The 13582-nt window shown below is 50.7% G+C and overlaps 1 protein-coding gene across 2 annotated transcripts in view; it reads right to left on the bottom strand.

The window, feature by feature from the left end:
* Positions 1-13582, bottom strand: part of PSKH1 (protein serine kinase H1) — a 39981-nt gene that overhangs the window by 13234 nt on the left and 13165 nt on the right. For both annotated transcript variants that reach the window (XM_017539441.2, XM_037742309.1), the window contains one exon: positions 9667-10693. In XM_017539441.2, coding sequence (XP_017394930.1) covers positions 9667-10623 — 957 coding nt within the window. In that variant the 5' untranslated portion in view covers positions 10624-10693. The remainder of the gene's footprint in view (positions 1-9666; positions 10694-13582) is intronic.

Here is a 13582-nt window from a genome sequence, read left to right as displayed (position 1 = left end):
AAAAAAAAAAAAAAAAAAGAGCATAGAAACCAGGCTGCATAACCAAGCCCTGTCACCTAGAGAGCACTGAGACATGCCATATTCTCTGCACCTCATTTTATCTTCTACATCCCAAGGCATGTTAGAGTCACTTTAATAAGTGGGGAGGCTGGGCCTGGTGGCTCACACCTGTAATCCCAGCACTTTGGAAGACTGAAGCAGGCAGATCACCTGAGGTTAGGAGTTTGAGACCAGCCTGGCCAATGTGGTGAAAGCCTGTTTCTACTAAAAATACAAAAATTAGCCAGGCATGGTGGCTGGAGCCTGTAATCCCACCTACTTGGGAAGCTGAGGCAGGAGAATCATTTGAACCTGGGGGCGACGGCTGCAGTGAGCCAAGATTGTACCACTGCACTCCAGCCTGTGCAACAGAGCAAGACTCCTTCTCAAAAACAAACAAAAAAATTCGAGGAAAAAAAAAGTGGGGAAATCAGGGCCAGTCATGGTGGCTCACGCCTGTAATCCCAGCATTTTGGGAGGCTGAGGTGGGCGGATCACTTGAGGTCAGGGTTTCGAGACCAGCCTGGCCAACATGGCGAAACCCTGTCTACTGAAAATACAAAAAAGCCAGGCGTGGTGGTACATGCCTGTAATCCCAGCTACTCAGGAGGCTGAGGTGGGAGAATTGCTTGAACCCAAAAGGTGGAGGCTTCAGTGAGCCGAGATCACGCCACTGCACTCCAGCCTGGGAGACAGAGTGAGACTCCATCTCAAAAAAAAATAGAACTATAGGTGACCAAGCTCACTGCCCCTTCAGGTATATTTGGTCCCAGATCAATGTATGGTTAACCTGCAGCCCAGACACCCACCCCTGGGAAGCCACCTCCCACCAGCCTTTGTCACCCAGGCAGCAACAGAGTGGCCCTGAAGGTGGCCTTCCCCTCACAAGCAGCACTTACAGGGCTGTGAGAACTTCTACCCAAGCCCATCTGTTCCTGGTACAGTCACCTGGCTCACCCACAGCTCAGAGACTGCCCAAGCAGAGGAGGGTGATAATTCAGGATACTGAAGGCAGCAGACGGAAAAGCTCCTAATGGCATCACTCTAATATCAATCCTACAAAAGCCCCTTCATCCGTCCTGCCTCTAGGAATAGAACTCTTGACAAAAGCACTGACATCAAGGATGTCACATTTCATGTCAAGTGAATCACAGACTCTCCCCATTGGAGGACCCTGACAGTCCTCTAGCATGAGTCTGCAGCTGATGACTCACCTTCTGTGCCATCCTTTAGAAACAGCTCCTCTAGGACTCCCGGGCCTCATGTGACGGGAAGCCACCTCTCAAGGTGACTCTTTGTGTCCTCAGACTGCTCTCACACTCACACAGGCCTTCCCTACCTCTCCCAACCTGTGTCTCCCCACCACTTCCAGCATGCCCTCTCCACTTCAGCGTGCCCTCTCCACTTCAGCGTGCCCTCTCCACTCCAGGGTGCCCTCTCCACTCCAGTGCCTCTGGGTGCTGGGTAAACATTCAGATTTCTCCTCTCCAGTTATCTCTTCCTCAGCATCTGTTCCTCTTTCAAGAGTCTTGTATTTGCCCTAAAAGTTGACGAGCATGCACCAGCCCTGGGCCTTCAAATCCTCCCCCAGCCCATGCCCACAGGCAGCTATGGCCAGCAGCCTAAGTGCATCGCCAGCAGGCTCTCTGCTTCCTCGTGGAAGTCTGGTCCCTTGGGAGCACTCCACTGGCTGCACAGGCTGTCTGCCTGCCAGCAGTAACATTTCGGACCCTTCCCAGGGCATCACCAATAGCCACTGGTGCTCCCCTCAGGAGAAGCTAAGAGAAAGTTCCCCTACCAGTTATCAATTATAAATACTCCAGTTCAACCCAGCATACAGTTACCACTGTGCACTAGGCCTGGACATGACAGTGGAGACTGTATGTACTGATGTACATGCTATCCTCAAGGACCCTACCGGCTAGAGGGGAGAGATGTATCCATAGATCACAGCCCAGAAAGCACTGAAACAAGACACCAGCAATGTGCTAAGGCACATGTACCAGGGAGAGCAGATTGTAGCAGTGGACAGGCCAAGAACTCTGAAGCCAAGGCAGCCTGCAATCAAATCCCAGACCTGCCATCCTCCAGTTGGGAGACCACAGCCAAGTTACATAACCTCACCATCCTCAGTTTCCTCATCTGTAAGGAGAAGATTACGTACTACTTGGCAGTGACTGGAGATAAGGGGTGCAGAATACCCAGCCTTGGGCCTGCTACTCAGTAGGCACCACACAATGGCAGCAGGCAGCATTATTCCTAAAGGAAACAACTAAGACCAACATGGGGAGCAGCATAAACAGTTTACGCAGAAGCTTGGGGTGGAAAGTGAATGGAAGCAATGACTCGGGCCAGTGGTGTGTATGGAGTGGGCTGGTGTCTAGGGCCTGGGCTTCCGGCTGGGGGATCTGGAGTGCCAGGATAGTAGGTAGGATCCCACGTGCTCTCCAGGTCAGAGAGCAGCCAGGAATCCTCTCCAAGCCTGCCCATACAAGCTGACGTCCCTCCTGCAGAGCAGGGCTCTGCCCCATACTCCCTCACCTGCAACGCTATGACTTACGCATACCATGTGGATCCCACCCCCCGGGATCCCTGATCTGCCCCAAACATCCCCAGGAAGCCAGGAGGGAATTATTCCAATAGCCTCCAGTTAGCCTTCCTTCTGCCAGCCTCCCTTCCCTCGTTCTGCTTCCTTCCTCCTCCACTACCCAGAACCCAGAGGGTTCCTCCCACAGTGCAGAGGGCTCCCAACAACACCAGGCCCGCCTCCCGCCTTTTCAAACTCTGCTGTGTCACTCCCAATCTCCTTTTTATTCTGGAGCACCCAGCAATGCCTGCTTCTTGGGGCCTCCTCCTTCTCAAAATTCATCTTCTGGAGGAAGCTTTCTATTCAAGTCCATGGAAGCCACTGAACGCGACACAGGACTGGGGCTGCATGGATGGAGCCCGCAGGAAACAAGCACACTGGACAGGGCCTGGTGTACTGGAGACAGCACTCTACAGGGTCAGGGAACAGGAAAGGTGCCCCTAGAAAGGCACCAAGCACCATGAGACACTGGCTGGTGAGGAATGCATACCTCCAAACTCTGCTGCATCAGAGGTCCTCCATTCAAACAGCAACATCCCCCCTCAGCATGGCACACTCTTTCTCTCACAGAGGTTCTCCTGGCAGAGCCTTGCTCATTTAGAAGGCCTTCATCAGGGCAAACACCTATCATACATATAGGACAGATGGCTGGAGTAGGTGGGGTCAGGACCCAACCACCTGACCTGAACACCACAGTCCATGTTCCAGACTGCCCAGGCCCAGTGGCTCTGTGTCAAGGCCTGTGTTCACATGTGCCTGCCAATGCAGGTTCATTCTATGGCCATTTCCTATTCCAGTTCCTTCTCCCCAGGCAATCTCAACCTCCACGTATGGGAAGAACAGGCCTTCATGTCTCTTGCATTTTCCCCAGGTATGCGCAGGTGCTTGTGGGTCGGCAGTGGCCAGGACAACAACAAAAAAGCCTATCCTAGTGTTCTGGGACAGAGCTATAAAAGCATGCCAGGTTGCTGGCAGAAACTTGAAGGAGATGCTGCCTCTGCTTACCAGTAGACCGTCTGGCTGTGAAGTGAGCGGCTGGAAGGGGTGATTGCTGGGCCCATTCTAGTGATGTCTGTCCTCACCTCCATGCAAAAACGTAAAGAGGAACCAGGGCCCTGCCAGGGAGTGGAAGAGGCTGGTACTTCTTAGACTCCTAATGTTCATACATATCCCCTGGAATCTCATTAAAATGTAGAGTTTGATTCAATAGGTCTAGCTGGGGCTTGAGGGTCTGCTGGACTGGTCTCCAGCTGAGAGAGCCTCATCTCATGATGAGGACCCCTCCCCCAGGAAATGTCCTGGAGCTCTCCACAGGGGGTGGTAGAATCTGATTTTGGGGGTCAGCCAAGCTCCTGGTTACAGATAAGGGCCACCAGAGCCTGCCGGGACTTGCCTCTGGAGCTACAAACTGATGCTTTTCAGCTCCAGGAAAAGGGTAGTAGGAGAAAAGGCTGGGCAGTGCCTCAACATTCACTCACTCACTGTGAGCCCCAGAGTGCTGTCCTGTGATTCCAGCAGAGCAGTGGACAGAATCTAAGGACCGGTCTTTCGGTTACAGTAGGAGCGGACAGGAATACACTCCCCACCCCATTCGTCATTTTCCAACCCTCAGGTAATCAATAGCCAGTTAGCAAGACTGCACAAGCCCCATTTAGATAAACTGCCAGATCAATAACTGCCAGAATCAGGAACTCGGCAAACCTACAGGCTTGTAGCAGAGTCTTTCCTCTGTCAGTGTATCTTGGGAAATCTCTCTCCCTGACTCCTGAGCTAAGCTCAAATGTCCCCTCTGCCAGATGGACTCTCAAGAGCCTGGCACCATGCAGAGCTCCCAGAACACAATCAGCCTCTCAAGCGTCAGACATTTACAGATCAAATTTCAGTTTCACTGGGCTTGGTGGCTCACGCCTATAATCCTACCCATTTTGGGAGACTGAGGCAGGCGGATCACCTGAGGTCAGGAGTTTGAGACCAGCCTGGCCAATATGATGAAACCCCATCTCTACCAAAAATACAAAAATTAGCAAGGCATGGTGGCACCTACCTATAATCCCAGCTACCCAGGAGGTTAAGGCAGGAGAATCAGTGTAACCAGGGAGATGGAGGCTGCAGTGAGCTGAGATCATGCCATTGCACTCCAGCTTGGGAGACAGAGTGAGACTCCGTCTAAAAGGAAAAAAAAAATTCAGGCCAGGTACGGTGACTCACACCTATAATCCCAGCACTCTGAGAGGCCAAGGCGAGCAGGTCATCTGAAGTCAGGAGTTTGAGACTAGCCTGACCAACATGGAGAAAACCCCGTCTCTACTAAAAATACAAAATTAGCCAGGTGTGGTGGCACGTACCTGTAGTCCCAGCTACTCGGGAGGCTGAGGCAGGAGAATTGCTTAACCCCAGAGGTGGCAGCTGCAGCGAACTGAGATCTAGCCATTGCACTCCAGCCTGAGCAATAAGGGCGAAACTCCATCTCAAAAAAAAAAAAAAAAAGACAGTGTCTTGCTCCATCCTTGCTCTATCACACAGGCTGGAGTGCAGTGACACAAATAGCTCTCTGCAACCTTGAACTCCTGGGCTCAAGTGATCCTCCCACCTCAGCCTCCTGAGTTGCTAGAGTACAGGGGTGTGCCACCACACCCAGCTGATTTTTTTTTTTTTTTTAAGAGATGGGGTTTCACTATGTTGCCCAGGCTGGTCTGAAACTCCTGGCTTCAGGTGATACTCCTGCCTCAGCCTCCTAAACTGTGCTGAGGTTATAGATGTAAGCCACTGTGCCTAGCCTGGGAGAGGATTTTTCTTTTCTTTTTTTTTTGAGACAGAGTCTCAGTTTGTCGCCAGGCTGGAGTGCAGTGCCACAATCTTGGCTCACTGCAACGTCCACCTCCCGGGTTCAAGTGATTCTCCTGCCTTAGCCTCCCAAGTAGCTGAGATTACAGGCACCCGCCACCACACCCAGCTAATTTTGTATTTTTAGCAGAGATGGGGTTTTCTCCATGGTCTTGAACTCCCAACCTCAGGTGATCTGCCCACCTCAGCCTCCCAAAGTGCTTGGATTATAGGCATGAGCCATCATACCCCTGTAGAAAAGGATTTCTTTTTTTCTTTTGAGATTGAGTCTTACTCTATCCCCCAGGCTGGAGTGCAGTGGTGCGATCTCGGTTCACTGCAACCTCTGCCACCCGGGTTCAAGCAATCCTCCTGCCTCAGCCTCCCGAGTAGCTGGGATTACAGGTGCCTGCCACTGCACCTGGCTAATTTATTTATTTATTTATTTATTTTGTATTTTTAGTAGAGAGAGGGTTTCACCATTGGCCAGACTGGTCTTGAACTTCTGACCTCCGGTGATCCACCTGCGTTGGCCTCCCAAAGTGCTGGGATTATAGGCATGAGCCACTGTGCCCAGCCATGGAAAGGATTTCTTATCACTGGTTTATAGCTACAGATTGTGCCAAACTGATGGCCAATCCATATCTGAGAACTAAGTAAACATAAGGTCACTGCCCCAACGTTATTGAGGAGGATCATCATCAAGATCAAGGGGCTTCATCTTTAGGTTGCTCCATCACCACCTGTGCCTGCTCCTCTCACTCTTCCCAGAGCCTTCCATAGACCCAAAAGCTCACACTTGCCATGATGACGCTGGGAACCAAACCCAAAGCTTTATCTGAGCCTTGAATCAAATCTAATTAGACTGGAATGGTCCTGAGTGAGACAGTTAATTCACTGTTGGCCACTCCTGACTCCTGACTGTTAATTGAGTATTAAGGACTATGCTCTGGCTTCCCAGGCTCTCATTCAGTATCAATATGGTCCCATTTACTGCCCAGTGCTATAAGCATGTAACAGCCAGATTTTTTTTCTTTTTTCTTTTTTTTTTTTTTGAGATGGAGTCTCATTTTGTCACCGAGGCTGGAGTGCAATGGCACGATCTCAGGTCACTGCAACCTCCGCCTCCTAGGTTCAAGCAATTTTCCTGCCTCAGCCTCCTGAGTGGCTGTGATTACAGGCACACGCCGCCATGCCGGCTAATTTTTTATATTTTTAGTAGAGATGGGGTTTCACCGTGTTCCCCAGGCTGGTCTTGAACTCCTGAGCTCAGGCAATCCACCCACCTTGGCCTCCCAAACTGCTAGAATTACAGGTGTGAGCTACCACACCAGGACTGACAGCCAGATTTTCTGCAGAACCCACCTTTCCACTTAAAATCTGAGAGTGGGCCAGATGTGGTGGCTCACACCTGTAACCCCAGCACTTTGGGAGGCCAAGGTGGGTGGATCACCTGAGGTCAGGAGTTCAAGACCAGCCTGACCAATATGGGAAAACCCCATCTCTTAAAAACAAAAAAAGAGACAGAGGAAAAAAAAAAATCTGAGAGGCCGGGCATGGTGGCTCACACCTGTAATCTGAGCACTTTGGGAGGCCGAGGCAGGCAGATCACCTGAGGCCAGGAGTTCAAGACCAGCCTGGCCAACATGGTAAAACCCTGTCTTTATTTTTTTTAATTAAAAAAAATAAATAAATAAATAAAAATAAATAAAAAATCTGAGAATGACAGTGGGCCAGGACTGAATTCTCCACAACGCTGACCACTCTGCAATAACCACCTGGTATTCTACAGTAGCCCCTTCACCCCTAGGCCCACCGGTTCCAGTTACTGATATAAATCTTCACACCACCCGCTTGACTCCTATTCAACCATCTCCTAAGAGTGGTACAAACAGATACCCTCCTCTGTGCCTACAACAGAGTCGGCCTGAAGAGGAAAGCTTCCCTCCCTTCCTTGTGCCACCTTTGAGAGATATGACATGGGGATGCCCCTAGAGAATGCTACCCCCCTCCCCAGCAGAAGGAAGTCCTTGATGGACCCCAAAGCCACATCCGGAAGCTGTCAGGGAAGGTGCTACAGCATAGGACCTCAAGCGCTGAAGGCAAAGTAAGTGGCGTGAGGCTGTTGGATGACTTTTTTTTTTTTTTGAGAAGAAGTTTCACTCTTTTTGCCCAGGCTGGAGTACAATGGCACAATCTCAGTTCACTGCAACCTGTGCTTCCTGGGTCCAAGCAATTCTCCTGCCTCAGCACCCCCAAGCAGCTGGGATTATAGGCGCACGCCACTACACCCAGCTAATTTTGTATTTTTAGCAGAGATGGGGGTTCACCATGTTGGCCAGGCTAGTCTTGAACTCCTGACCTCCAGTAATCCACCCACCTCAGTCTCCCTAAGTGCTGAGATTACAGGCATGAGCTGCGCCAGCCATCTGTTGGGTGACTCTTGAAGAAATGCTGGCTGGAGCCAGAGAAGGCCTGGCCCACACCCATGGGAGGAAAGCTGGGCCACAGAAGGGAGCTACTCCAGAGCTTTTTCGCATCCACAGATGTGCAAGACGCATGGATAGCAGCTTGGCAGGTCCACACCTGAGGGGGCTCTATGAGGAACTTCCTAGAAGAGGGGACCCTCACTGCCTTGGCAAAATCCTGTTGTCCTGCAAAGCCCACCTCCCTCCCACATAAAGCTGGCACACACTCTCTTCTTCACAGCCTTCCCAGCACACCACTGGGCTCCAGCTGCCATGCTCGCTGCTTCCTGCAGTCAGTCTTGTCTTCCACTCAGTCAGCATCCTTCCTAAGGACCAACCAGCTCTCACTATTCTGTACCTTCCTTCGGCTCCCAACAGTGCTAAAAACTCACACATTTGAGAGGTATCTGGACTACCACTGGATTCAAAGACACAAACTGATGGCATGCTGGTTGAATCTGACCCACAGGTTAGTGTTTGTTGGCACACAAGAAGCTGATTAAATATGTGAATTAGAATATTCTTTTAGTTTTTTTTTTTTTCTTGAGATGGAGTCGCTCTGTCGCCGAGGCTGTCGATCTCAGTTAATTGCAACCTCTGCCTTCCGGGTTCAAGCAGTGTATCAGAATATTCTAACATTTTAAGATTAGATTTTCTGGCCAGGAGTGGTGTCTCATGCCTGTAATCCCAGCACTTTAGGAGGCCAAGGCAGGCAAATCACCTAAGGTCTGGAGTTCGAGACCAGCCTGGCCACCACGACAAAACCTCGTCTCTACTAAAATATAAAAATTGGCCGGGCGAGGTGGCACATGCCTGTAATCCCAGCTACTTGGGAGGCTGAGGTAGGAGAATCACTTGAACCCAGGAAGCGGAGATTGCAGTGAGCCGAGATTGTGCCACTACACTCCAGCCTCCAGCCGGGGCAAAACAGCGAGACTCCATCAAAAAAAAAAAAAAAAAAAAAGATCAGATTGTCTAGCTTCTCTTTTTAAAAAAATCAGAATATCTGGACACTAAGAAGCTCCTTGTGTGGCAAAACTGGACAGAGATAAGAAGCTGCTCTCTGAGATGGGTATGTTCAGTCTAGCTTGCCTGGGGCCCCACGGAGCAGGTGCTGGGAAGGCCCTGCCCACATTCTCTCAGCTCACCCGAGCCCATCTGCAGCTGCGGCACACTGCTCTGTGCCTGGTGACAGCTTCCCACTGCCAGTGCCTGCATCTCTCTGCTTCTCTGCCTGAAGACTTTCTTCAGCACTAGTTGGCAACAGGACAGCCAAGAAGCGCCAGAGATTTGGTACCTTCGAAGAAATTCTCAACCCATGAGGTACAGGAGTCAGTGAATTAAAAGGAAAAAAAAAGAAGAAACTCACATTCCTGCCCTTTGGTGGTACAACATGAGGCCCATTCCACATGGTTATTACCAAGGTCCCCAGTGGCCCACAGTGGCAATATACTTCTCAATATACTCTACTGACTTTCTCCCTTTCCCACCTCACTTTCTCCACTCCTTCACCTGTAATTACTCGAAGCACATCCCAAATAAACTATCTGGTCCCAAGTCCTTGCCTCGGAGTTCACCTTGAGGAAACCCAAACTACATTCAGACAGTCTCACTTTTTCCCTTTTATGTGACCTGCTTGGCCCTCATGAACATAGCCCTGAGGACGTACCTCTGGCTGAGAGTGGCAGGATATACCTGCCCCTGCAGGTGCCTCCCCAATATCCCAGGACAGGGACAGGGAAGACTCACCTCCCCCGAATAACTGTACTTGCCCCTGAGGATCTGCCGGTATAGCCGGGTGCGGTTGTCATCCTCAAAGGGCATGGTGCCACTGAGCAGGATGTAGGCAATAACGCCCAGCGCCCACATGTCCACTGAGTTGGTGTAGGGCTTGCGGACCAGGACTTCTGGGGCAATGTATTCGGGCGTGCCACAGGTGGTCTTCATCAAGCAGTCATCACCCTTCTTTCGGGCACTGGCCAAGCCAAAGTCGGTGATAATGATCTTAGAGTCAGTGCCTGGATGGTAATAGAGCAGATTCTCAGGCTTGAGGTCTCGGTGTGTGATGCCCAGTGCGTGCAGATACCGGACGCCATCCAGCACCATCTGCAGCACCCGTGTGGCGTCACGCTCGGTGAAGGATCCCTTGGCAATGATGCGATCGAAGAGCTCTCCACCCGTGGCCAGCTCCATCACCATGTACACCCGCTCCTGTGTCTCGAACACCTCCACCAGCTGGATGATGTTGGCATGACGCACCCGACGCAGCACGCGAAGCTCCGACTCACACACCTCCCGCCCCTCCCGGTACTTGGTCTCGATCATCTTGATGGCATATGGCTGCCGGGTTGCACGATGCTCCACACGTACCACTCGGCTGAAGCTGCCTCGGCCAATTAGGGCCTTGATGTCATACTTAGCTGTCACACGTGGGTCAAACTTGGCCCTGTACTTAGCTACCCTGGCCCTGCGTGGTGGTTCTGAGGGAGGCTCTGTGTGGCCAGCAGTTGGGGTACTGGAGCAGGGGTGTGCATGTTGACTTGCTGCCGGGAACCCGGCTTTGACAGGGCCAACACTGTCCACCTCTGTAATGAAGTGCTTGTACACATCACTCTTAGTGCCACTGAAGGGCTCCACCTTCTTGACCAGATCCAGCTGGACATCCTTAGGTGGCTCAGGAAGGACCTTGCTTGTCCCACAGCCCATCACGGACACGAGGGCATCCTCTCCAGAGAGGCTGGCAGGACCTGCTCTGAAGGCAGTGCCCCGTCTACACCTATGCACAAAGAGAGAACAAGTCAGCACAGCCAGGAAAACTCAAAGGAAACCAGCCATCCTCCTCAGCCCTCCCTCTCCAGAAATGCAGTCTCATTAAAACCAAAGTCTTGGCCGGGCGCGGTGGCTCAAGCCTGTAATCCCAGCACTGTGGGAGGCCGAGGTGGGTGGATCACGAGGTCAAGAGATCAAGACCATCCTGGTCAACATGATAAAACCCCATCTCTACTAAAAATACAAAAATTAGCTGGGCATGGTGGTGCGTGCCTGTAATCCCAGCTACTCAGGAGGCTGAGGCAGGAGAATTGAACCCAGGAGGCGGAGGTTGCGGTGAGCCGAGGTCGTGCCATTGCACTCCAGCCTGGGTAACATGAGTCAAACTCCGTCTCAAAAAAAAAAAAAAAAAAAAAAAAAAAAGTCTTGGCCGGACATGGTAGCTCATGCCTATAATCCTAACACTTTGGAAGGCTGAGGCAGGTGGATTACCTGAGGTCAGGAGTTCAAGACCAGCCTGGTCAACATGGTGAAACCCTGTTCTCCACTAAAAATACAAAAATTAGCCAGGTGTGATGGCACACACCTGTAATCCCAGCTACTTGGGAGGCTGAGGCACAAGAACCAATTGAACCCAGGAGGCGAGGTTGTAGTGAGCTGAGGTCGTACCACTGCACTCCAGCTTGGGCAACAGAGTGAGACTCTGTCTCAAAAAAAAAAAAAAGAAAAAAAAATCCCAAGTGCTGGCTCTCATATATTTTCTGCGTCAGGAGTATGGCTTTGCTGTTCAAGAGCCCTGGCTCAACGCAGGGTCTAGCTGAATGGATGGCCTGAGCTTCACAGCTTTGACTCATATCTCCCTGGGCCTCAGTCTCATGCTGCTCTTCAACCCTGAGAGGCGGCAGGAACACACACAGCCTCAGCTGTCAGGGCGCCCACCCTCCTCACTCCTCTGCTGGGGCCCCTTATCCTAGCTGAAGTCCCATGTTCCTAAAATGTTAAAATCATTCCTCTTATTACTCTGACTCATCTTTTCTGAAATGGGGGTGTGAAGTGTTGGAGGCCTGCTCTCTAACACCATCACCCACCAGGGCTCAGAAAGCTGCTTCTCCAAGGCCTCCTTCAAGGATATCTTTCCCAGCCCTTTAGGCCTCCTACAGGGGTTGGTCCCATTGCAACAAACAACAAACCACTTCCCTGGGACTCTGCCCTAACCTCATTCTCCTGGAAGGTTTCCACTTCTTTGCTAATGCACCATACCCACCCTGGCAGTTTAACTCCCTGTTCCATTGTCTCTCACTTCCCCAGCACACTGCATGGATGGCTGAAATCCCACACAAGGCCCAGAGCTGCTGGAATCAATCCCAGTGAACTTGGGACCACAAGACTCAGTGCACTGCCACTGGGTGACTGCAAAACCTTCCTGGTCTTCATTCAAGAGTCAGAGGTGGGGCCAGGCGTGGTGGCTCACGCCTGTAATCCCAGCACTTTGGAAGGCCAAGGCAGGCAGATCACCTGAGGTCAGGAGTTCGAGACCAGCCTGGCCAACATGGTGAAACCCCGTCTCTACTAAAAATACAAAAATTAGCTGAGCGTGGTGATAGGGGCCTATAATCCTAGCTACTTGGCGGCTGAGACAGGAGAATCGCTTGAACCCCAATGGTGGAAGTTGCAGTGAGCTGACATTGCACCACCACACTACAGCCTGGGTAAAAGAGCGAAACTCCGTCGCAAAAAAAAAAAAAAGAATAAGAGAGGCTTGAGCTCAGAGAGAACACTCACAGTTTCACCCAGATTTAACTCAGAATAAAGATCGGGGTATCCTGCTCCCTTACAATGAAGATCCAGGAGCCAGTTCTTCCAGTTTGAGTCCCAGACAGAGATGTTCAAACTATGAATACCCTGAGGCTTGGGAGGCCTGGACAAGGTGCAGTGCTGAAGTTACTGCTTTCCAGAGGTCACCACCTGTCTACTGAGAGGGCCCTTCTCTGTGTCGACCTGAGGCCCCCAAGAGTTGAAAAGAGCTAGGATTTCCTACTAATTATGACATACGCGATGGGCTCAGTGGCTCACTCCTGTAATCCCAACAGTTTGAAAGGCTGAAGTGAGCGGATCGCCTGAGGTCAGGAGCTCAAGACCAGCCTGGCCAACATGGCAAAATGCCGTCTCTACTAAAAGTACAAAACCATTAGCTGGGCGTGGTGGGGCACACCTGTAACCCCAGCTACTTGGAGGCTGAGGCAGAAGAATCGCTTGAACCCGGGAGGTCGCGGTTGCAGTGAGCCAAGATGGCGCCACTGTACTCCAGCCTGGGTGACAGAGCAAGATCTGTCTCAAAAAAAAAAAAAAAAAAAAAAAAAAGAAACAAAAAAAAAAAAAAAAAAAAAAAAATAAAAAAAAGAAAGAAAAAAAAAAAACAAAAAAAAGCCCAAGGGGTTTAAAAAAAAAAAAAAAAAAAAAAGCGGACCACAGAGAACCCACAGAGACCATCAGACCTGTACTTTACCCAGGCTGGAGTATACTGGCATGATCTCAGCTAACTACAACCTTTGCCTCCCAAGTTCAAGCAATTCTCATGCCTCAGCCTCCTGAGTACCAAGGCGCCCACCACCATGCTTGGCTAATTTTTGTATTTTTAGTAGAAAAAGGGTTTTGGTATGTTGACCAGGCTGATCTCCAACTCCTGACCTCAAGTGATCGCCGGCTTTAGCCTCCCAAAGTGCTAGGATAACAGGTGTGAGCCCCTGCACCCAGCCAAAAACATAATTTCAATATGACATGGTGTTAAGCTTAAGAACCAACAGCAGATAATGTAGAATGATGCTGGGGTTAGGAATAGCTTCCTGATGGAGGTGATCTCCATGATGAATCTTTTTTTTTTTTTTTTTTTTTTTTT

Source organism: Cebus imitator, unplaced genomic scaffold (genome assembly GCF_001604975.1).
Source record: "Cebus imitator isolate Cc_AM_T3 unplaced genomic scaffold, Cebus_imitator-1.0 Scaffold118, whole genome shotgun sequence".
NCBI classification, from domain to species: Eukaryota; Metazoa; Chordata; class Mammalia; order Primates; family Cebidae; genus Cebus; species Cebus imitator.
This window is presented reverse-complemented; position numbering and strand designations above follow the sequence as displayed.